General features: G+C 46.7%; 1 protein-coding gene across 6 annotated transcripts in view; it reads left to right on the top strand.

Annotated features, from left to right (window-relative positions):
* The window catches only part of LOC311509242 (dedicator of cytokinesis protein 9-like), a 41,820-nt gene that overhangs the window by 1,158 nt on the left and 16,156 nt on the right, over positions 1-24,506 (top strand). For 3 of the 6 annotated variants that reach the window (XM_084574363.1, XM_084574358.1, XM_084574359.1), the window contains exons 2-18: positions 14,709-14,825; positions 17,313-17,402; positions 18,092-18,174; positions 19,237-19,306; positions 19,963-20,058; positions 20,215-20,349; positions 20,440-20,614; positions 20,896-20,954; positions 21,744-21,818; positions 21,908-22,048; positions 22,455-22,790; positions 22,872-22,954; positions 23,057-23,179; positions 23,266-23,345; positions 23,447-23,634; positions 24,092-24,157; positions 24,253-24,345. In XM_084574363.1, coding sequence (XP_084430489.1) covers positions 14,709-14,825; positions 17,313-17,402; positions 18,092-18,174; positions 19,237-19,306; positions 19,963-20,058; positions 20,215-20,349; positions 20,440-20,614; positions 20,896-20,954; positions 21,744-21,818; positions 21,908-22,048; positions 22,455-22,790; positions 22,872-22,954; positions 23,057-23,179; positions 23,266-23,345; positions 23,447-23,634; positions 24,092-24,157; positions 24,253-24,345 — 2,010 coding nt within the window. Of the gene's footprint in view, positions 1-12,811; positions 12,939-14,708; positions 14,826-17,312; positions 17,403-18,091; positions 18,175-19,236; positions 19,307-19,962; positions 20,059-20,214; positions 20,350-20,439; positions 20,615-20,895; positions 20,955-21,743; positions 21,819-21,907; positions 22,049-22,454; positions 22,791-22,871; positions 22,955-23,056; positions 23,180-23,265; positions 23,346-23,446; positions 23,635-24,091; positions 24,158-24,252; positions 24,346-24,506 lie in introns of those variants that run through there. The other 3 variants (XM_084574362.1, XM_084574361.1, XM_084574360.1) reach the window with 3 other exon arrangements.

Here is a 24,506-nt window from a genome sequence, read left to right as displayed (position 1 = left end):
GGTGCATGTGCTTTTATCTGCTCAACTAAAAGGTGCACAAACAAGCTTGAAGCAAATTAGTTGACCTGTGTTTTGTTTTGGCAAATGGCTCCGTTTTTGTGCAGCACCAAGATTTAGTTAAAGTCCTTTGTGTAACATAATGAAAATAAATTAATACACCCTTAATTGCATCCATCTTGACCGGCTTGTTTCAGAAACACACACACATAGTATTGTATTATCCAAGTTGCAGATGTATTTTCCACACATAAATTCCCTGTTAGTAGTAAAACTGACAGGAGAGTATGATCTCCAGATTTGTATTTGTCTGTGCCTGTTGTCACATGATCTGGTGGTGGTGGTGGTGGTGGGGGCTCAGGACTCCAGCCGCTGACCAGTGACCGCAAGATATTAATGAGTCTGTAATGGGGTAGGACTCGTGTCATCATGTTACACCCGCGTAAAGTCATCATTTCCTCCGTCTGTGTACAGTAAGACTGTGTGCTCTGAACAAAAGAGACCACAAGGGTTGATGTTTCTGAGCATCCACTACCGTTTTATGTTTTTATCCAGATTTCAAAATGGCAAATTCGTAGCTGTCGGTGCAGACACGCCAACCAGAACCCGTGCACGGTGCTAATTGTGTTACACGTCTTAGCTCAGTTAGCTCAGCTTAGCATGAAAAAAAAAAAAACAGGGAAGCAACAGCTGTTCGGTGGTAACAAACCCCCACCTGCTAGCACGTCTATATTAGCTGCACGACAGTTTCTTGGCCGGGAGAAGTTATTTCACGGTCATGTCGTTGTCAGACTTGTTGAAACTGCGCCTGAACAAGGAAAGTTAAACACACACAGCACCCTTGAGAAGCCACCTTTTAGTTTTTTTGGATGGATTAAACAAAAGGCAGTGAACTATTTTGAGTTTGTTAGTAGAGGGCAGCTGTTTTCCCTGCAGTCTTTAGCCTAAGCTAAGCCAACCACCTTCCGACTATAGCTTTGTGTTTACGGATCATTTCATTCATTTCATTTCTTAGTTATGCTGCTATAGCCCCAGGCTGCCGGGGGGACGTCTTATGATGCACTGAGCACCTATCCTCTAATTTCTTCTCTCTCTCTATGCGTGCATTTGTGTGCTACAACTGCCTTGAGACAATTTGAATTGTTATTGGCGGTGTTATTGTCATTCAGGTCCTCCAGAGCACTTGACGACTCAATGTTTGTGTAAAATTGGTGATTTTACTGACAATTGTGACTAAACATTACCTTCAGAATCAATTACTCTGTACTTAAAGCTTTGAGAAGCTACTTTCTACCTTTTATGACGTGGCCAAAGCTACGAAACTGGCTCCTGTTGCGGCCCTGATGTGGTCTATCTTGAAAAAACATCACCTCTAACTCTATTTTTGACTCTGTACTTATGGTGCAGCTGTTTCTCCTGCTCGTTTGACGTTGAGCCTTCACGCTGCTACGGGCCGGTACAAAGCAAGTACAGTAGATACGATATAATACGCCGGACAGTGAGGGCAATCTTTAGTTTGGTGTGATGTTTGACAGGAATTATGCAAACCTTTTAAACCGGTTTTGCAGGAAGTGTTTTGTACGATATTGATGGCAGTTGTGTCATCGTGCCTATTAATTTTATTCAGTCTTAGCCCACAGTGTGTGCGGCGGCATAATGGTTTGTATTTAATAATGGATGAGGGGACGGTAGGTGTCCCGGCTATTTTTAAACTCGCCCTCTTTCTCCTCCACGACTTGGTGTCACACCGAGCGCCCGGGGGAACCATCAATTATGAACGCCTACATATGCGAAAATCATCTAAGTTTCAGGAGTGAGGACGGCTCTGGATCCAAGTTGGACGCGAGCGACCCGGTTAACGGCAGGCGTGGCTGGCTCTTAGTAAACAAACCGGAGGCCAAGTGGTAAAGACAAGCCCCATGCAGTTTTAATAATCATTCCCAACTGTGGGAAATGCTTGCTATGGGATTTTTTATACTCCTCTCTGGACCGCCTCTGCCTTGAGTGTGATTGTACTCTAAAAGACAGCTGTTAGATTTGGAGAGCGACAAAATAAAACATCCAAGCAATGTGCACACACTTACAGAAATATTTTATCGAACTCAGCGCACATTGTGGTATTCGCAAACCTCACTAATGTAAATCTTCGCAAAATGTCATCCTTCAAATGATTCAAGGAACACGGTTGGCGTCTAGGAGCCACAAAGCTAGCAGTTTAGCATTCAGGATTAGCACGTTGCTGCTACGTGGTCGTTAGCATTCTACTGTTAGCTTCTGTTGGCTGATGCTACGTATGTTGCGTACAAGACCATTTGAAGGTTTTCCTCCAGGAATCAGATGTCACACACTGCGGGGCGGGGCCTAGATTGCGCTGTTGCTAGGCAACGCATTGACAGGCAGATGCTGAGGTCACACTCTGTGTTAGGTCATAAAGGCATTCCGGAACACAGCCACCTCTACAAGTACCAGAAGTCAGTCAGTTGGTCGGTTGGTCGGTGGACACTTGTTCATACGTGCAGAAGATCGGACAATATGCCACGAAAGAAAAAGAGGAAGTTGGACGAGAAAGTGACTAAGATCTGGATCATCGGGTCTAGCTACATCAAACGAGCAGAGGGGCCAGCGCGTCATAACTTTGGGAAGAACTTTGGACTAAACGCCGAAGTTAAGTGGTTTGGAAAAGGAGGCATGCGCTGGAGCGGAGTCCTACCTCGCTTTTACGACGAACTGTCCGCGCAGGGTCCTCCTGACGTCTTGGTCGTCCACGCCGGAGGCAACGACCTGGGCCTCAAGTCCTCCAAAGAACTGGCTTCGCAGATGAAGAGGGATTTGACGCAGCTCCACGAGGAGTTCCCCTCAATGGCGGTTGCGTATTCCTGCATCAATGAACGGCAAGCGTGGCGATACGGAAACCCAAAACGGATCAATAACATCAGGAAGGCCGTCAATAGATCGATGAGGAAGGCTGCTGGCTGCTTTAATGGCGAAGTTATCGAACACCCTCTCCTGAGATACTTTGACGACTCAGTGTTTCTACCAGACGGGGTGCACTTCACCAGAAAAGGAAATGAAATCTTTCTGACCAGCATACGCAACATGATCGGGAAGATGCTCCAGGAAAGAGACAATATGAGGTAAATATGAACTTAAATATTAGTCGGTAAATTAGCTCTAACACCTTGTTTCCAAACATAATGAACTTATTTGACAATCAAATCTTTAAAATCATTGAATTGTATATTGTATATACACCAATCAGCCACAAAATTAAGACCAATTAAGTTTCCCAGTTCAAACTGTAAAGTAAACGTTATGTTCTTCTGCCAAATATACCAAGAGCGTCAGCTTTAGAGATGCTCTGACCCATTTGTCCCCTTGTCAAAGTCCCTCAAATCAAATCCACTTGTCCCTGCCTAATATATCCCACCCGCTCACTGAACTGTCTGACTTAGAAGTCAGATGAAACCCTTAAAGCTTCCATCTCTGGTCCTCAGCAGAGCAGCAGAGAGAAGATGCAGAAGTTCCAGGTGTTTCGAGGCCTGCCGTCACCTCGGCCCCACGGACCCTCCCGTCGCCGCCCGCTGCGTGGACCGAAGCGGTGCAGCCCGGCCTGCAGCCACATCCAACCAGGGGGCAAAGTCTTCCATCGCATGACTTCAGCACCGTGCGACAGAAATACTCAAAAACAGCAAATAAAAGAAATCTGTATCTCACTTCTCAGCCTTTAAGTCTTCAGAGAAAACACACGTGGTATCTTTAGAAAAATACGTTTTATTCAAGTCAATAAAAACAAAATAAAGCCAGTCATTAACAGTTACCTTTCAGTATTTAGTACCATTTTTTAGCTCTAGTTGAACCATTTGAACTCCACTTAAGAGTGAACTCCGCTCAAAAAGGATTTGGTCTGATTAGAGCGTCAAAAAACCTGGCAGAGATAATCTGCAGATTTGCAGATGCTTTAGCACTGCTGACCTATATCTGTGTCATGGTGATACTTGAAACGAGGCTTTGGGCTGTCAGCTGCTGGATTATTTTTTTTTTTGTTTTCGGTCCTAGCTCGCAGGGCTTTTTCCTCACCATGTGGTTTTCGGGCCTTCTTTATTTAGGCTACCTCGGTATCTGTGTCATTACGGCGCTGGAGTAAACACCTGCGGCCAGTCTGGCGTGAGTGTGTGTTTGTTTGTGTCGAGGGCTGCTTGCCTGTCTGTCAACCTCAGTCCTCGTTTCTTCTTTAAGCCTGAGACCAAACGGCACTGATGACATGTCCTCCCTCATGACATGATCTTGACATGGAGCCTCCTTCTTCTTCTTCTTCTTCAGGGACTTCTTTGAAGCTTCATCTTGTTCTGTTCGTTCGTTCTTACTGGACAGTTGCCGCAGTCATGATTTAAGAGAGCATTTAAGGTCGGTTTCAGCTTCTTGCAACATCGTTTATGTTCAGTTTTTTTTATTTTGTTTATCGGAAGAAACTGCCTCAGGATTATTAGACAGTAGGGATACATTTCAAGTTTAGACTTCTTTGCAAAGTCTTGCAGTAACAGATCTGCGTCATTATGCCAAAAAACAAACAAAAAAAAAGGCTGGAGCTGTCAGCGTGGAAAGGAAGAGAGAAATTGAATTCACCTATCAGCCATAACATCGCGACCTTATGTCGTACCCATTTCTGCTGCCAGAGCAGCCCTGACGCGTCGAGGCAAGAACTCCACTACACCTCTGAAGTCGTGCTGTGGTATTTGGCAGCGAGACGTTAGCAGCAGATCCTTTAAATTCTGCAAACTGCGATGCGGGGCCTCTCTGGATCAGACTTGTTTGTCCGGCACATCCCTCAGAACCTCGATTGGACTGAGATCTTGGGGTATTCGGAGGCCAAGTCAACACCTTGAACTGCTGAAAGAGATGGAAAAAAACAGAGTAAGATAATCCTTTATTTATCCCACAGCTCCAAATGCTAGAGACTTAAAGGTCAAGCTCAAACTTCTGTTTGTAACTGCAGTTAAAATGAAATCCTCCATCGTTGTGGCTACGTAATGAGGCTGACAAAACAGTTGCCGTTTCCATCAGCAGCACAGCCGGCTCTGTCTGCAAAAAATTGGGCAGTGACCATAAAAATTTCCTCTGACCCAGTTGACGTGACTGCACATCCAGCGGTAAAAATAGCCGTTTTTGTGTGAAAAGCGTTCATTCTTCAGGCTTTTAGCTGCTTGATAATTGTTCCATGTGGGAAGTTAGGTTGGATAAGAGCAGGCGGCCTGGTTAGGATAAGATAGAAATAAGGGAAGCAGCATTGTTTGCTCCTTAGTTTGTGGCTTTACGTTGTTTTTTAAACCGATTGCAACCCCAAAGAGTTGGTCTCTAATATCTCAAATTGGCTCAGCAGGTAGAGTGGGTAGTCTACTGACCCAGAGTTGCTCCCAGTGGTTCATATTATTGTGTGAATGAGTGGATAAATGTGACACTGAGACTGTAAAAGCTCCTCGAGCACCTACAGGTAGAAAACCGCTGCATGATAGAGGTGAATTTCCTCTATCTGTCTGCAAAACTCACTTGCAAAAAGCACAGTTGTAAAAGTAGAGTCACAGAAGTCTTGAAGTGCATTTTCACAGATTATTAAGGTCTCCAACATAAAAAAGCAAAACCCCAAACAAACCCAAATTAGTTCCATCACACCACTCGCAGCGAAACTTGGCTGCCGTCCTCTTAGTTTTTCTTTGCGCAGGCTTCCGCTGTCTGCGTCTCATTCCTGTGGACGTGCGGGGGAAAAGCTTTTCCAGATTCTTTTTGAGAAAAGATGAGGTAACAAGCCTCGTCTGGCTTTTTTTTTTTTATTTATTTTCCAGCGAGTCATCAGGTTTGGGTGTTGTTGCAGGGTGAGGAGCGGCCTGCGGGAGGCAGCAGCGACGCGTGTGTTTTGCCTTGACGGCGTGCCAGGGTGCTGAAATAGGGTAGTGAAACAACCATGTAAGAATTTAAACATGTAAAGACAGAGACTTGTGCTTACTTAGTGCAGTGGAGAAGCAGTGGGGGTTTTGCCCTGTGGACCTTTACTCAAATATGATTCGATTCATTTGGCGTTTTGCGTGTACTGGCATGAATGAATACCATTCAAAAATGTCTTTCTCTAAACGTTTTCTTGCCAGGAGGCTGATTTTAATCCGGCGTGAAGATTTTGGAAGGTTTTCACGACATAATTTAGTGGTCTGGTGCGGTGTCTTTCGTTACTGGCAAAGCGTTTTGGGGTGCGTTGTAGGTCTGCAGCTTGATTTCATTAGATTAATGCGTCCTCTAATGTAATGGCATCATCAGGAGAGTGCTGCTGAGACTTTGTGAATGAGCCCGAGAACACTGCGGTTACAGAAACCGGCGAAATAGGCGTTGGAGCAATTACCTTCATTAAGATTCTTGTCTTCTGTGGCTAAAAGGAGCTTTGCTGATCTTAGATTAGGGTTTAGACTGACACGATGCTTGTTTGGGGTGTACTCTGACGGGATTGACAGATAATTCCCATGCGATCAGTAGCTGGGAAGTTCGGTTAAGTTGCTCCGGCTGCAAAAGTAAATAAAGTCTCAAGGAAGGGAAAGGTGGAACTGGAAACTCACTCGGCTCTTTATAAATTAACACGATCGCATCAGTAACTAAACGCATCCAAATGTGGCGTTAGATTGGATCACTGAAATGAATCCTGGGTGCGTTCAGGATGCAATTTTGCAGCTAAAGAATCTATCTATCTATTTGTGTTCAGCTTGGTACCCACTAACACCAAATACATCCACTCCGTGCTCTCTCTTGCTTGTTAAGTAGGATTCCCCCGTCTTCTTCCCCGTTTTTGCTGCATCATCCATTTAAAAGTAGGTGAGTGTGTCAACTCACTGATGAAATATTTACACCACCCTCCACAGAGAAGTTCAGTTTAAATTAGCCTACATAAACAAGCCTCTATTGTTCAGCGTGCATCCTTACAGCAGGTCACCGGGACGTATCGTAACCGTGGGCCTTGCAGCACATGGTCGGGAGACGTTAGATCATCCCTTTTTATGTCGGCGACAGTATTTAAATGACTGGTCAGAAAGATGACTGCATCTGTTGTAATTCCACTGGAGTGGGGGAGAGAGAGAGAGGCGGGAAAGAGTGAAGCATTCTCCGGGGATTTGTGTTGTGTGTGGGTGAGTCTGTGCGCTTCTTTGTTGGTTGAAGAGTCTGTTGACAGAGCATGCAGAGTCAGAGATATGACTAAGCTGCGAGGGAGGGAGGGAAGGGAGGGAGGGAGGTAGGGAGCACGCTGAGGGAGAGAGAAAGTGAAAGTGGCGGGCAAGGTTGAGAAAGAGGAGAGAGGGAGGGAGGGAGGGAGGGAGAGAGAGAGCGCGACTGAGCATCCTCACCCTTAAGCAGAAGGAGGAAGGAAGGAGTCAGAGAGTCGACGCCCTTGCTCCGGCTGAACGAGACGCTCGGCTTCCTCCGCTCTCATCCCTCCATCCCTGCAGCACGCGGCAGGATCCAACTCATCGGCTCTGCATCTGGTTTTGGAGATGGCGTTTTAACTTTCAAGCGGCGCGACTAAAGCTGGATTTTAAGGACTTCTTCTTCTTCTCCTCTTGCCTGGATGAGAGCGATAAATGCCCCGCCTGCCTTTATCAGCTGTGAATAAGGGTTAGCTTCTGGTGCCGCCATGGGATGCACCACCAGCGTGGTTCTGCTGGAGGGTCTGCGCTCCATCCTCGAGAGGAACTGTGGCTACGTCAAGGGGACGGTGGAGTTAGGGGCTCTGGACGAGGAGGAGGAAACGCTAAGTCTGAGGGGATCTCAACTCTGGATTCCCACCACAGCTTTGGTAAAAGATCCCACCTCTAAATATAAACCATTTGCAGGCTTGTTTGTGCAGAAAATTACTACATTATTTCTTTCAGTTGCACTAGTTTCTTCTCTCCATGCAACATGTCTTTTTTTTTGGTTTGAAGCTGGGTGGAAAAAGATGAATAATTCACACATGGAGGGGAGAATAGTCGGATTAAACGCACGTTACTGCATGGACCAGCAGAATTTGGCTCCAAATCTCACTAATAGACTCCCCCGAGTAACTAGATTTCAATTCAAATATACAGTATCTCTCCGCTGATTACACCGGAGCAGCACATCAAAAGCTTAATATCTTGGGGCCCACAAGAAAATTTAAAATTAATCTCAGATGGCGCACGAGTCTAAAACCTTTACTGCAATGCTGCATTAAGCTACTTTCCTCCAACTTGGCTCCATTAGCCAGCAGTCAGCCCTGCGTCGAGTCAAAGGGATTTAATGGACAATCAATAGTGTGGAGGTTAAGTAGGATTGGTTGCGCGCGTAAAGGACGCTAACGATAAACCATTATCACTTCCGGATGTTTTCTTTTGCAGCCATTAAGAAGCGGCGGTTGTGGACCTTGCAACCCTTCTCATAAAAACAACACTAGCGTCAGTTTGTTTAATATTAATGTGGTTATTCTTCAGTATATGTGGTGGAAAATATAAACCGCGCTGTACTGGAACGTCCACACAGAAAACGTTACATTTTTTTTCCTGATTTTATTTGAATAATTGGACTTTTTAGAAGATGTTTCGCCGCTCATCCAAGTAAAGCAGCTGCTTGGGTCTGACTAGCGTCTGCTAATGACCAGGATCAGTGGTTTTTTTTTTTTAGATGTATTGCAACTGCGCTGCAAGTCTTCTTGCAAAGCCTCATTATTCAGACTGGTTTGTTGCTTTCCTTCCAAAAAAGACGACACTGGATGACATACTGCCGGTCTGATGTATTGCCGGATGGAAATGAGGAGCCTTTTAAAATGCTGTGCTGCTTTGTATAGTCTGAAACGCACCACAAAAGAGAAACGATTTAGTTCGGAAGCTGGATCGTAGTAGAATATGCCATATGACATACCTGAATTTGTCCTGTTACCAATCAAGCTATCATTTTGCTAGATGTATAGTCTAAACCGCAACACAAAAGAGAAGCGATAGCCAGTTTGGAATCTGGGTCGTAGTAGAATATGCCAATACCTGAATTTGTCCTGTTACCAATCAAGCAATAGACAGTTTGGAAGCTGGATCGTAGACAGTTCGAAAGCTGGATCGTAGACAGTTCAGAAGCTGGATCGTAGACAGTTCAGAAGCTGGATCGTAGACAGTTCAGAAGCTGGACCATTGACAGTTCAGAAGCTGGATCATTGACAGTTCAGAAGCTGGATCGTAGACAGTTCAGAAGCTGGGTCGTAGACAGTTTGGAAGCTGGGTCGTAGACAGTTCAGAAGCTGGATCGTAGACAGTTCAGAAGCTGGATTGTTGACAGTTCGGAAGCTGGATCGTAGACAGTTCAGAAGCTGGATCGTTGACAGTTCAGAAGCTGGATCGTTGACAGTTCAGAAGCTGGATCGTTGACAGTTCAGAAGCTGGATCGTAGACAGTTCAGAAGCTGGATCGTTGACAGTTCGGAAGCTGGATCGTAGACAGTTCGGAAGCTGGGTCGTAGTAGAATATGCCAATACCTGAATTTGTCCTGTTACCAATCAAGCTATAATTTTGCTAGCTGATGAGCCAAGGACTAATACACTAGCCAGTTGTCGTTGTTGTTATTAATTTATTACTGAAGCTCAATAAAGCCAACATGTGGGAATTATTTCTCTGCGTTAACCCAGTTGGAATCATCTTGAATATGAACCAGTGACCTCAGGGGGCCTCGTGTCTGCTTTTTCAACCACTAGACCACAGCTGCGCTAATCGGCGGTTAAATAACAGTAGACGGTAGACCTCAGCTAATACGCTGCTAATGCTTCCTCCATGGAGTCGTTACAGTTCGTTCCTACAGACTGAACGTTTCTCTGCTTTAGCTGGTGTTGCTGTGAAGTCTCTCAGCACCTTGTGGAGCCCTGACATCATTAGGGTTTTTGGGAACCCCCTCTTCTCATATCATATTTAACTCATCCCACATGTTTTCCTCGCTCTACCTGCAGCCTGCGCTGGCCTCAAGACAAATCGCTAACCTGCAGTTGGCGGTGTTGCGACGGGTGAGTGAGTGTGAGGTCAGGGAGCTACCTTGCATGTGATTACTGCATCTGTGTGCGCAGCAGGCGAAGGGGGGAAGTTCCCCTTCTTTTCAGGCAACACCCTCACGCTTTCTCCCTCCTGGGCGCCTGCAGCGAGGGTCGTCTTCCAAACGTTACGTCAATCCGCCCTTACGCAATTCTCCGCGGACTTGTGCGAAGCCCCGCGTCTTCATATGTGTGTGTGTCTGCGCACGCCTCTTGGGAAGGGTGTGGAAGACTCGCATGTCCTAATTGGTTCAAGCTGTGCGAAAACAAAACGGACGCCGTCATCCCCTGCCTCCTCCTGCTCCCCCCCCCCCCCCACTCCCTCTAATAACATTTCTTTTGCGAAGCTATTACGCACATGGCTCTGTAAACTGAAGCATCCTCGCGGTGTTGCTGGCGCGCTACCAGCGATGGCTCCAGATACGTGGGTGAATGAAGCCGGATGACCTCAGCGCAGCCGGGGCCTTGACAAGAGGCTGATTATCACGCTGAGCTGGTGACGCTGTCACTGAGGCCTCCCGCAGGACGACGGGGGGACGCAGCACAGTCAGCAGTCCTTCAGAGAGCGAGAGCAGAGGACGGTCAAGTCTCAAACCCGCATTAGATTCTCATTAAACACAACATAATCAGCTTCCCTGTTCGGTTCCATTTCTCAGCTTTTTCCAGCGCTGTTTTATTGTGGTAGGGGAAAACAAAAAGCAAAAGCAAGGCTGAAACAAAGGCAACTGGACTTGTAGAGTTCATCCGAGCAGCTTCTCCAGTTCTAAGAGACTTTTATTAGGGACATCTGTGGGTGTTGGCCACCAGGAACTCACATGACAAAGGGTCTGGTTGCTGCTTTTGGAGGATTTTATTAAATCCGGTTGTCCTTTCCCAACGAATCGTATTCTATATAGTTGCCTTCTTCCATGCAGCCATTAGCGACTTTAGTTTATCATGCAACTTTACTGATGGTTATTCCTTTGCCTCGTGAAGCGGCTCACCTCACGGCCCGCATGAATAAGTCCCTTTGAAGCGGGGAGCAGAGTTAAAACAACTTATGCAAATAGCCGACGCAAAACTCACTTTGCTACATTCGGTTAGCAGCGACGGCTCTGAAACTGCGGCGGAGAGAGAGACAACGGCCTTTGAAGTCATTTCTGACCCGTGGCATGTCATCTCCTCTCTCTGCTTGTCTCTGCCTGCGTGCCCGAGAGAGCCCCCAACTTCTCGGCGCATGGAGATAATTGGATGAGTTATTAGCAGTGCTTGTAAATATGAATGTGGTTTGGGAGTTGTGCGTAACACAGCACAAAAAGAAAAGTGGGGGGAAAAAACCCCTCCAAAATAAAGGATTTGCATAAATGTACTCATTTTAATTCCTCGCTGAAAACGTTAAATGTCATCTCTCTGAAACACACGCGCACTCCAATGGAAAACAGCTGAGCCGAGGCGCCTCGGTCGCTCAAACATAAAAGGCGAGTGAGTGGCGGTCCTCGGAGAGAGCGCCGACTGTACTTAGAAACAAGGGGGCAAAGTCAAAATCGAAGCAGCGGGAGAGTGCGTCTGGGAGCCGGAGAAGGAGGAAGCGTTTTAACGGACCCTGCTGTGGCCTTGCCTGCTCCAGCGGATGTGGCAGAGGAACAGTTCAAACAGAGCGGAGTAGCAGGAGAGAGTGGAACAACACAAACACAGATCAAGTGTCTAAACACTGGGACTGTGGACGCTTAATAGTTATTTTTGGTGATTTGGGGCTTTTGGATCCTTCTGACAGAGATGTGAGGGAAGGACATGGTGCAGTTAGAGGAAGTAAAGGGCTGGAAAGTAACCAAGATAGCTTTACAGTAAATATTAGTGGATCCTGGAAGGGACACAAATCAAGATGAAACGTCTGCAAGATCCAGTTTGCTAAGATTCCCAGATTTCCAGGGCTGACAAACAGTTCACATGCATTCTTTATTGATGTGTCACTCAATCAACTACACTTGCGTGACTAAGTTGTTTGAGAAGTTGCTTTGAGACGACGTTGCTCTTCATTCTCGGAAGGGTTAGGGTCAATCTACGACTTTTACGAGACCTCGAGGAACTTCGCGTGAGTGTTTCGTTAAAAACACAACAACAAACACTGTGCCTATCGCTTCAAATGTCTCCAAACTCGTGTGAAAGTGTCACGAAATCTCGGAGATACATCATATTCGTAATGTTTTCTCCTCTCCGTGTCCCTTCCAGGCCTCCGTAGAAGACTACAAGCTTGAAATAAATAGATAAATCCGTTGGTGTGGTGCTAGATTAGCTCAGAGACTAATGGTTTTTAACGGCAGGTCTTTGCTCGAGTGAAGAGAGTCGTAGCCTTTCAGATGCGTCTCTGCTGTCTCTGTAAGTTGGGACCTTAATGGTGAAAAAACATTTCTAGTTTCCTCTTGGAAACAATAGGCAGGTAGGTAAATCACATGGCGGCACGATCTCTGGGCCCCTTCCAAGTTTTTAACAGGGGAGTGGTCGACTTCCCCTCCCTTCCTGACAAATCACTTGCCGTACGTACAAACACACACACACATATGTCCACACACACTCCCACAGCTGCACAGCTGTGAGGGTGGGAGGGGCCCTACCCCTCTGATGAGAGACAGAGCAGCGGAGGGAGAGAGAGAGAGAGAGAGAAGGGAGGCAGGGCCGTCGTGGTCGAGTACGGAGGGGATCTCGCAAAGCTTCTCACAGCCTCCCAACGAGTCGCGGCGACACCGTGCCATGACGGCGGACGCCTGGTTCTAGGCGGACGCCAGGCGCAGGACCGACCACCATGCAGGGCCGGGCCGGGAAAGCCCCCAAGAGGGAGATGGTGATAGAGTCCCCACAGCAGTACAAGAGCCTGGCTGAGATTGAAGCAGAGGTGGAGGCAGGGTTACAGGTGGTGAGTCTCTCTGCTGTAACATCATTCGGGTCAAATCTCCTTTTGGGAGTCGCTCGCTAAACAGAGCCGGTGTGGTTGTTTTAAACAAGTGTTTTATCTCTTAGACTCTCTTTCAACTAAGAGCAGCTTTGAAGATCTTTTTTTTTTAAAGGGTTTGGACGGAAATGGGGGGGAAAGCAGCTTGAGGGTACACCTCTCCAGGGGACCGAGTCTTTTTTTAGAAAATGGAACACTTGTGGCTCCCCGCTCATTAACGGTTCCTGTGCCTCCGAGTCAGGGAGTTTAGACGAAAGTTGGTGCTTTTTTTATTCTAGGAACAAATCAAGATTGGACACTAAAATTAGAAGCACACCTTCATGAGTCTTTACTGTAATCTTTATCAGGACAAATCTCTCTCTGGGACGTATTGATCATGCCGTTAAGTCACACAGTTCACAGCTGCTTTCTGTTATCTTCTGTCTGCCTGGCAAACGCCCAGCTAGGAAATCAGAACAATTTTCTGCTTATCAGATGATCTTCTCCATCCAAAGGGCTGAGAGGTACAGTGTGGAGGGGTGACATCCAGCAAATAAAAATATAAATGCTTAATTGGCCTCACTTTAGTATGTGTTCATTGGACCCGGACCAGGAGGCTAATCCAAATAATCTGGATCACATGCATCCAAGCGACCAAAACTATTTAGAAACGTACAGAGAGATGACTTTTGGTAACACGTGGCCAGTAAACTGTCATTTTAAGAACAGCAACATTGGCATTCGCAGCTCTTTGTACAGACGTTCATGGTCTCCAGAGGATAACTCCTATTGGATTTACTTTTCCTCTGCAGCCACAAGAAGGATAACATTTTCACCTGCCCAGTGCTGGATGAGTTAGCCCGGCCTGGGTTGACGTAAATACCTCTGCACGCGAGTGGATAGTCCTAAAACCAGTCAGAGATACTCCATGGTGAAAGTCGGTCTGCTTCCTCGTCTCTCAGCCAATAGCGACTCTTTTCCCGTTCTGAATGACTAACACAGACTACTGCCACCTGCTGGTATGAGGAGCTATTTCACACTATCCTATGCATCTTTGCGGTGCGTTCAAGTGCAGCGTTTGCATCAGGCAGCGGCCGCCGGGAGTTTAACGATGATTTATTTCCCTTGTCCTTAACAGACAGCTGTTTATTAGCTTGAGGATGTTACTGTACACACAAACAAAGCCGTACATGTGTCGTACGATGTGTTTTCAGTCAGTGTTTATGAGGGGAGGCCTCGCTGGAGGAATTTCCTTTGGTGTTTTCTGAGGAATGTCACAGTGCCAGGGGGAGTTTAATCTCCTGAACGAGACTCTATCTGCTATCTTAACCATCAAAGTCCCTTTCAGTTGTGATGTGAATGACTCCTCTGTAGGTGCACATCTTCCAGCCAGTCCTGGAAATTCTCAGCTGCACTGACAGTTTATCCGGCTCAGGTCGGGAACGTGAGCTCATGACACTGTGACTGGTACGATGGCACACAGACTCTTGCTCATCCATCCATCCATCTATCCATCCATCTATCCATCCATCCCTTCCCCTCCTGCAGCATCTACTCCTCTCTTAACCCACATTCATTGCAACCTCTGTGCCAGTTCCCGCTTCGGGAGACAATGACCGGTCTGTAACATATCTCGGAAACCCATGCAACAATACCCTCATTTACACAGTTATTATTTAAATACTCGCTATTATTATTATTATTAGAACACAGATGTGGAAGCTGATGGACTGATGTTTTCTTCTTCTCCTTTAGGTAAAACCAAAGATCATAGAGCCTCTGGACTACGAGAACGTGCTCCTACAAAGGAGGACCCAGATCCTCAGTGATGTGCTGCGGGACATGCTGCAGTTCCCCACGGATGACTTCCAGGTAAGAAGAGACAGAGATAGAGAGACAGAGAGAGAGTTACTTATTGATTATAGTCTGCAGAGTAGTGACCTGGAACATGGAGCTGATTCAGGATATGCAAATGCAGAAATCACCGCTGAAATATTCAAACCTGTGTCGCAGGTCGCAGGAAGGTAGGACCCAAATGTAAGACACAGGAGGAGGCAGGAAAAGGAAACAAAACAGCTTTAATGAAACTAAAAGATAACAAAAAGTGCTTCTTTCTCTTTCCTTTTGAGCCCATTAATGGCTCCCATAAACATCCACCAAATGCAAAGTATTACCTCAATTGATTACGGAGTGACGAGGAAACTAGTCGCACGTGACGCAGCTTATCAGTCAGGGATCCAATTATTTGGGAGCCTGTGGAGAATGCAGAGGGGGAAAATGGCTGCAATATTTTTTATTAAATCCCTTGAATTTCGAAAGAAATGGGATAGAAATGCCTTTATTTACCATAGAATGAAAGCCTGCACTTAAATCTTTCAGTTCCACCGAGTATTTCCTGTTTTTCTACGGCCGTTAGACAACGTTTTCATTAGCTGTCAGGGCGCAACGCAATCCAGTAGTGAAGAACTTCATAATAAAACCCAGAGCAGCTTGTAATCCGTCATAAATTTGCACACGACTTGCTCGTCTTTCAAACATTTACATGATCGACTGCTTATTATTTTTAAGCCGTGTTAAAACCCAACATTACATCACCCCCGGGTGCTGAGATGGATCTCAGCGGGTCCACACCTCGTTTGGAAGAGAGAGAAAACTAGGCGGAAAACAAACGAGTGTCAGTAAATCCCGTGAAAATCCCAACGATCGCCGCCGCGTACGGGACAAGAGAGCCGGACGGACGCGCTCGTGAGTTGAAGTTCATTGCAACGGCAGTATGTGGTGGGAAATGTACAGCCTGTACGGTCCACCCAGACTATTTCACAATCAGTTGGATGATGGGTGGTTTTCATTACAAGGCCGTCTGCAGAGCACAGCCATTAGTAACTGCCCTGTGTATATGTGTGTGTGTGTGTGTGTGTGTGTGTGGTCTTGTTTTTAAGAGGCCGTGCAACTTTTTGGTTTAAGGTTAGGCACTCAGATGAGCTGGGCAATGTCAATGCAAGGTCCTCGCAAACATAGAAACATGTAGAGTCCGTCCATTTGTCCAAGCTGCCATATGTTTTACATTACTGAGCTCAGAGTGGAGAAGGGAGGGGGGTCAGCCAGACATATGGACGAGGCAAAGTGTTGCACGTTTAGAAGCAACTCACTGTAAGATCTGAATTCACACTCACACTGCACACAACCAGACTCCTTAAATTTTTCATCAAAAGAGTCCCGCTGCAGTCGCTTTTATCTTTCCAATTAGAAGGAGGACATCAGAAGACGCTCCTCCTGTCCCTAACCGCTCTGTCCACATATCCCCGCGCTAGTGTGTTCAATGTTCGCCCAGCGGCATCACTCTCCGTTGCCCCCGCGGCGTCGCTTCTCTTCTCTCCGGCCTGGTGGAAGCCATCAAAGCCTCCGGTTTAACGCCTGCGAACGGGAGCGCTGTTAATTGGCAGCCGGCAGCTCTTGCACTTTGGACAAAGAGTGATGGGTTTGTGAGATAAATAGATATCAAACATCACATCAAACTCTCCGGCTTCCTCCCACCGTCCAAAGACATGCTGCTTAGGTTCATTGGTGACTCTTAATTGGCCGTAGGTGTGAGTGTCTCTCTGTGTTAGCCCTGTCATAAACTGGAGACCTGTCCAGGGTGGACCCCGCCTCTCTCTCACCCGATAACTGCTCTGGATAGGCTCCACTCCGCCCCTCATGACCCTTCACAGGACAAGCAGCTACAGAAGATGAATGAATAAGATGTTCTCTCACATTATACAGCTGTTAGCTCATGTTTTATGTATCCAAACGATTTTCCACATTGCTCACCGGACAAGATAAAAACAAAAAAGAGCCCAGTTTGGTCGTCTTTGATAGCTACTGCAAGAACGAGCTGGTCACGTTGAAGTTATACGCTCGTGAGAAAGGAAGACTCACGACCAAACTAGGTCATTGTGCCACGGCTTCCTACTCGTCTTTGTAGGTTTAGCAGATAAGTGGAACACTAAGTGGTAGCAATGGCAGCCTCGGCGTCCCATAGCTTGCCAGTCCAGCAGTCTCTACGCCCGAGGCAACCTCACTCTTTCTTTCTCTGGCTATATCCGTTTAATAACGCTGGTAGGGAGAGGAATAAGGACTCTTATTATTTCCTTTCAGTTCATTGTTACGTTTCAGATCGATGTGATTTAAATATCTGGGTGAATGAGAAGGAAACCTGCAGCTACAGAGAAGAGAAGCTCCAGTGAGGCTGGTGTTTTGCTTCCCCTGATCTCTGACCTTTTCTTTTTGAAGCTAAGATCAGACAGAAACGACCCTTTCTCGGGATGAACGCCGGGTGCCAGTCTGTTTCTTATGCTTGCCTCCCGTCTCTCTCCTCAGATCTCCACGCAGCGGCGCCAGGGCCGGACTCTGTTCTCCACCGTGCCAGAGACCGCCGAGAAAGAAGCTCACTCTCTGTTTGTCCAGGAGGTAAAACCAACACATGCCTCTGTCTTCACTGAAATCCATTTCGTCCTCTGGTTTGGAGGTCTCTCCTTTCCCCCTAATCACAGGTGCTTTGCCTCCGTCTCACACCCTGGAGACCAATCAGACACTGGATATGTTCAGATACAAATCGAGCCTAGGATTCTCTCTGATTAGTTTAAGATCTGCGAAGATGAGCAGATCAGATTTCAGAGAAACCTCGCCGTTAGCCTTTGTGTGAACTCCCACCCGCGTCCTCCACCCTCGCATGTTTTCCGACCGGCCTCAGATGAGAGTCGGCAGCTCGCCGTCACGGCTCACGTCATGTTGTTTCAGAGGCGCCGTGTGCCGGGGGTTGCTCGGGGTGCGGCGTGATAGGTGATAGTCCCCGCGGCCGCAGCCAGGGATTACATCATGGCCCGCCGCATCTGGAGCAGCTGTGTCGCCCCTTACAGATGGGACGATGTCCTGGATCTGAATTTATTTTTCCACTTTTTAAAGAGCTCAGAGAACACGTGTTCTTTATGCATACACAGAATCGGTGATCTCACATGGCAACAAGAGATACTACTGGTGTTTGGATTCAATCTGTCCAGGGCCAGTCTTTTTAAATCATTTTTTGGAGGGATAGTCAACAATCCAGTTCTTAAAATCTGCTCTAACCCTCTTCTTTTTAATGTCTTTCCCCTCTGCAGTGTATCAAAACCTACAAGTCTGACTGGCACGTGGTCAACTACAAGTACGAGGAGTACTCTGGAGACTTCCGCCAGCTCCCAAAGTAAGTGCAGAGAGGTGTTGTGAAGGCTTCTACCTGGCCTGGGGATCACGCCTTGAGGAGCGGTTATTAAAAGTCAAATAAAAAACTGAACAGCCCAGAAAAAGAGAGAGACAGAAAAGCAAAATAACCCCTTTAAATAGCTGTGGAAGAAGACCTCAGAGGCCTTCTGTTAATCTTATTGTGTCCAGTGACATTGCCCTTTGTTTACAGCCCAGTGAACGGTTTAGCCCAGAACCCTGGAAACACGGAAACCTCCCCCTCTGAAGCGCCGAGCTCTTCCACAAAAACAATAGAAGACTTCCTATGTTTTTCCAGCAAGGATAAGCGGCCGCTATTCTAGGACCGGTGTCATTAAAAAAAGGAAAATCCCACAATGCCCTCTATGTCCTTGGACGAGCCACTTTCCCCTTGACGGCGAGAACGAGCTGCGCAGATGTCCTCGTTTAAAATATTGTAGAGCTGAAGTTAGACGAGCTCCCCCGACCTCGACCTTGGCGCCGTTTACGCAAGAAGTAGTTCCCCAGAGCGCGCCGGGTCTTGTAAATGTCAAAGGGCAAAGTGTCCGCGCGGGGTTGGAGCTGCACTCTTAACGGAGAAGCAGCTGCAGTGTTTCAGCTACATCCTGTAGAGCTGGGAGCATCACTGAACGTAACAACTGTGCGTTTCTAAGAGGCGAGAATATGGGAATGGGTTTTCAGTGCGTTCTTACGTCGGTGCCAAGAATGTGGACGAATCAGGCCGCTTGTTTAAATGCGTTAAACTCAAATCTGTTCCACTTTGTCTTTTTCCACATAAACCACCTGCTCCAGTCTGGATGTCTCTCCACTGTGTGACGATATATTCAAACGTTACAGCAGCTAACTCACCCGCAATAGAACGATTATTGTCACTGACAGTTTAATGCCCCTCTGTATACCCAATTAATATTTTAAACGCTACCTGTAGCGCTCGTTCTGGGTTCTGCAAAGCGTCTGGAGACTTTTCGCATTGTTACTGACCCTGTTTAAATTTAAATAGCGACAGGAGCCACGTTAACCTTTTTTCCCCCTCTTGTCCTTTCAGTAAAGTGTCGAGACCTGAGAAACTAGCAGCTCACCTGTTTGAGGTGGATGAAGATGTGGACAAAGATGAGGTAAGATCACCAATCCCAAACCTTTCTCCTCCTCCTCCTCCTCCTCCTCCTCTTCCTCCTCTAGTCAGGCCCATTTGTGTCATAGCGATCCTCCTCTGCTCATGTGAGGAGCAGATCCGGCTATTGACCCTTGATGAGCTAGCAGAAACGACTCAGCCTTCCTCCAGGCCTCCTCCAACGCAAACTCAATTACAAGTGAATGCATTAGAGCATTACTTTTTATTTATTGCGCGCAATGTATTCCTTTAATTTAATTTCAGACCCGCTCTACAAGCCGACCTCCGTCTCTTAGCTTTAACGCTCCGTTTCCAAGAACAGCTAACATGTTTCTGTAGCGCTTTAAGGACACATCTCTTCCCTTTAATTACCTCCAGGCATTGATTTAACTGAAGGTCAGCGACCTTTAATGGACACACCGTCGTGGATAAAATCCCCAGTGATTAGAAAAGTCCAGCGTTGATCTTAGCGTTGATCCTAATGAAGAGCCTTCCTCCTTCCTTGGACAGTCGATACAGGCCTTTCCCCTCTTGTCAGCAGGTTCTTAAGCTCAAAGCAAAGTGTAAAAGTGTCGATGTATGTTTTGTCTACTTATGCTGGAGAGGCTGTGTCTAGTCACCGATTTTTATTTGATGTTTTCTTCCGTTTCCTACCTCCAGGACACGGCTTCCCTGGGCTCCCAGAAGGGAGGAGTGTCCAAACACGGGTGGCTGTACAAGGGCAACATGAACAGTGCAATCAGTGTTACTATGCGGGTAAGTAGATTGAAAGTCAGACAACAATCATAGCATGCATAAAAGTTGCACAGTATGGTTTATGGGAATGAAATACCTCTGCGTGCAACTGGATAGTCCTGCAACCTATTAGAGACACTTGAGAGACAGTTGAGAGTCTCTGCTTTCATCCTGTAGTCCTTCAAGAGGAGGTACTTCCATCTGGCTCAGCTGGGCGATGGCTCCTACAACCTCAACTTCTACAAAGACGAGAACACGTCCAAGGAGCCCAAAGGAACCATCTTCCTCGACTCGTGCATGGGGGTCGTTCAGGTAAACCGCATGTGTGTGCTGTAGAAAACAGGTGGAGGCTAGTTAAAGCTTTAACAGACCGTAAAAGTATATGAATCTGTGTTCTTGTAGAACAGCAAAGTGCGTCGATTTGCCTTCGAGCTGAAGATGCAGGATAAGAGCACGTTCCTGCTGGCTGCGGACAGCGAAGCGGAGATGGACGAGTGGATCGGCACCCTGAACAAGATCCTCCACAGCAGCTTCGAGCAGGCCATGCAGGAGAAGAGGAACGGAGACCTGCACGACGGTATGCGTGTCTGTGTTTTTTTTTTTTCCATTTTTCCCTGTCGTCTTGCTTGTCTTGTCTTACGAACTCAATTATTTCTGCGTGTATTCATCTGCCAGCCGTATTGTGTTTGATTAAATGTGTGTTTTGATGCTTTCTGAGGGGCTTCCATGTGTTTGCCTGCTCCTCTGCGGAATAATTTATCTCTAAGATGTTATTTTTCATTAATTTTTTTATGGAAAAGCTGACACGTCATTAAGTTTTTATGTCAGCGCTAACAAAGCTCATGTTGATCTCTCCAGCAGATGAGGAGCATGGAAAAACAGACCTTTCCTCCGGAGGTTTTCAAGACACCTTCCAGGTAGTTTTTGAAATGTAACCGGAGCTGTGTTTGGAGCAGAATGGCTAAACAGCTGTATTTCCTGCAACCACACATTTTCCTCTCACCACATCTGCTATAGTGTGTTTGGCCTCCGAATGTGGAGGCCAGACAGCGGTGGGCAGTGTGGAAACAAACACCGATTCTTTAATCTGCCAACACAAGAATTTAAAGCTACACGTATTAATATTTTTACACGGATCAACTGAAAAGGATCAGATTACCATGTGTGATGTGAAAGGGGTTAATTTCCCTCAGCTCTGTTGAGCGTTTTAGCATCTTTCAGCTCATTGGGATTGGTTTGTTGGCTCACAACTGAACTATTTTGGCGACGTTTCACTTCTGCGGCAGAGCAGAAACAGTTAGCGACTAGCTAGCTAACGCAGAGGAGTTGGTGGAGGCATAAATATAACCGCAAGTCACTATTAGATGTGTAAACTGTTAGATTTTAGCCTAAAACTTATTACTTAGCCTATATAGGTGCAGTTTTTGCTCGCTGCACTGCCCCCTAGTGGCCATAAAACAAATTAATTCAGCTTTAATGTTAGAAATGTCATGTCAAACAATAAGAAACTGTACATTGGGTTTTTGCAATCGGTAAAATAGATATAATGGGAGTGGAATATATGCAGACTTCTCAAAGGAGGATGTGAATTAATATTCTTTTTGTACACTGACCATATTAAGTAGCTCTTTATATTTGATTCTGTTAATAAATCTGATTGTTTTCGCCTCCATTTATATAATAAGCTGCTTGATTTATTTTAACAGACTGCCAGAGATATTGAATCTAAAATGAGGAGTGAAGCTCGCCTCAAGCTGTTCACTCTGGACCCTGATACACAGGTAAGGAACGTAACCCTGTAACGCTAGCTATTTCTGTTTTGTCAACACGTCATTTAAGCCTTTAAACTTCGCACTTCCTGTTTCCACAGAAGCTGGATTTTTCCGGCATTGAGCCAGACGTGCGGCAGTTTGAGGAGAAGTTCGGGAAGAGGGTCCTGGTCAGCTGTCACGACCTGGCGTTCAACCTGCAGGGCTGCGTCGCGGAAAACGAAGAGGGGCCGACGACAAACGTACGCAGTCAAATAAAAATTTAGCAAATGAGGTTTAAATCCTTAAAGGAGATCAGAGACAGTTCAGATGGCCCACTTGGCCGCCGTTGGCGTAAAGAATGGCTGCTACCGTGGCAACCAGAGCGAGCCTCCCACCGTGCATTAGCGCCAGTCCGAGGCTGGTTTCCTGCTGTCACTCTCCGCGGTCTGTATCTCTGCACAAGAAGGATTCCTTTGACAGTTAACACTAGAAAACTGCCGCTATTACGCACGCACTCTCACCTAAATGGCCTGTGTAATGGAAATGCTCAGTGGAAAGAATGATCTCGGTGGAAAATGAGAAGTGCATTAGGAAGGATGAGTATCCCTCAAAACTGTTGCCGTCTGTTTAGTTTTTCATTTCCCTTCCTCTCGTATTTCATCGAAGGTGGAGCCCTTCTACGTGGTCCTGTCCCTCTTTGACGTCCAGAACGGCAGGAAGATCTCCGCCGACTTCCACGTGGACCTCAACCACCCTTTGGTCAGACAAATGACATCCGGTCACGGCGGCGGGCCGGACCTGCAGATCAACGGCAGCGGCGGCGGCCCCCAGAGGCTGGCTTGCGGCCTCCCAGAGGGGGCTCTGCAGTACCCCAAACTGGGGGTGTTCTCAGTCACTTGCCCTCATCCAGAGATCTTCCTGGTGGCCAGAATTGAGAAGGTCTTACAGGGGGGGATCACCCACTGCACTGAGCCCTACATGAAGAGCTCCGACTCTGCTAAGGTGCTGTAGCAGAGATGAGGATCTTCTTCTTGTATTATAAGTCAGAAAAATAAATCATATGTTATTGTTTTTTTTGTCTAGATGGCTCAAAAGGTGTTGAAGAATGCCAAGACAGCTTGCAGCAGACTGGGACAGTACAGGATGCCATTTGCCTGGGCTGCAAGGTATGAAGCTAGCTTATGCTAAGCTACTTGAACACCATGACTTCTCCATAGTTGCCTCTTGGGATGGCTTACATTTTTAAACTACTCTTTTGTCGTTTGCAGGCCCGTGTTTAAAGATGCATCTGGAACTTTGGACAAAAGCGCTCGCTTCTCCGCTCTGTACAGACAGGACAGCAGCAAGCTGTCAGACGAGGACATGTTCAAACTGCTCACTGACTTCAGAAAGTACGCTTCCCCGCTCTCTTCTCCTTTCGCCGTGGCTTGTTTTGATCCAGCGTGTAACAGACTTTTTTTTTGTTTTGTCCCAACAGACCAGAGAAAATGGCCAAACTCCCCGTCCTCTTAGGGAACTTAGACGTAACCATTGACAGCGTGGCGCCGGATGTGACCAGTAAACCCTCCAAATATTTACAAAATCACTTCCAAAGCATCTATTTATAATAATAATAATAACAAGAGCATGACCTTGAACTCGTCCTTTCCTGCCTGCAGACTGCGTCACTTCCTCCTACATCCCCGTGAGGAACTTTGAAGGAAACGGGCCGGGCAGCGCTCTCCTGGAGGTGGAGGAATTCGTGCCCTGCATCGCTAAGTGCTCCCAGCCCTTCACCATCTACAAAAACCACCTCTACGTCTACCCGAAGCACCTCAAGTACGACGGGCAGAAGTCGTTCGCTAAGGTACAAACAGCCGGGGTGCTCAGTAAAGAGTTAAGGCTTTAATACCCCGTTTGGAAAGTAATGCGTTCGTTTGGCGCCGTTCTCTTCGCATCATCACTTTTGTGTTCCTGTTCAGCTTACGAGACAACTGGCGTCCGCCCTCGAGCTCGTTCAGCCGAGCGGCAAAGCTGGATAGAATTATCCTTACGCAGATTGGCAGCCTCTCATTTATATATTAATACAGGATTGTTCTTTTCTCTAAGTCAGCTCCGTACAGAAAACCGACCCGCAATTCTCCCTACATTTGCTTGACCGCCCTCTGCTTCATCCAGTCTTTGTCTGAAATGTTCTTTTTTTTATTGAGGCTAATTGACATCTGAAATAGACGAAGAGAAGCAGAGGATAGGAAAAAAAAAACGCTTTTATGCCAACAGACATATCCTAGAAACCTCCTTTTGCCTTTGTCTCCCTTATTCAGGCGAGGAATATTGCTGTATCCATCGAATTCAAGGACTCTGACGAGGACGACGCCCAGCCTCTGAAGGTGCTTTTTGCATATTGCACAGTGCTGCTCGCATATATTCGTCCTTCTCTTGCCACGATTCACTATCAATATTCTTCTTTTTGAATCTGCTGCAGTGCATCTATGGTCGTCCAGGAGGGCCTCTGTTCACTAAGCAGGCGTATGCCGCCGTCCTGCACCACCAGCAGAACCCTGAGTTCTACGACGAGGTACTTCTCCGCTAACGTCAAAGCCATCAGAGCAGACAGTCGTAGAGTATGTTCTGTTTCTAAAAGCTCTGTGTTTAGAAGTAAGAAGGAGTCACATTTTTTCAGAGGAGGATCCTCTGCGGGGATTTTTTTCGTGGTTTAATTTTCCCCGAACAAAGGCC

This window comes from Chelon labrosus (assembly GCF_963514085.1).
Source record: "Chelon labrosus genome assembly, chromosome: 24".
In the NCBI taxonomy this organism is placed as follows: domain Eukaryota; kingdom Metazoa; phylum Chordata; class Actinopteri; order Mugiliformes; family Mugilidae; genus Chelon; species Chelon labrosus.
This window is presented reverse-complemented; position numbering and strand designations above follow the sequence as displayed.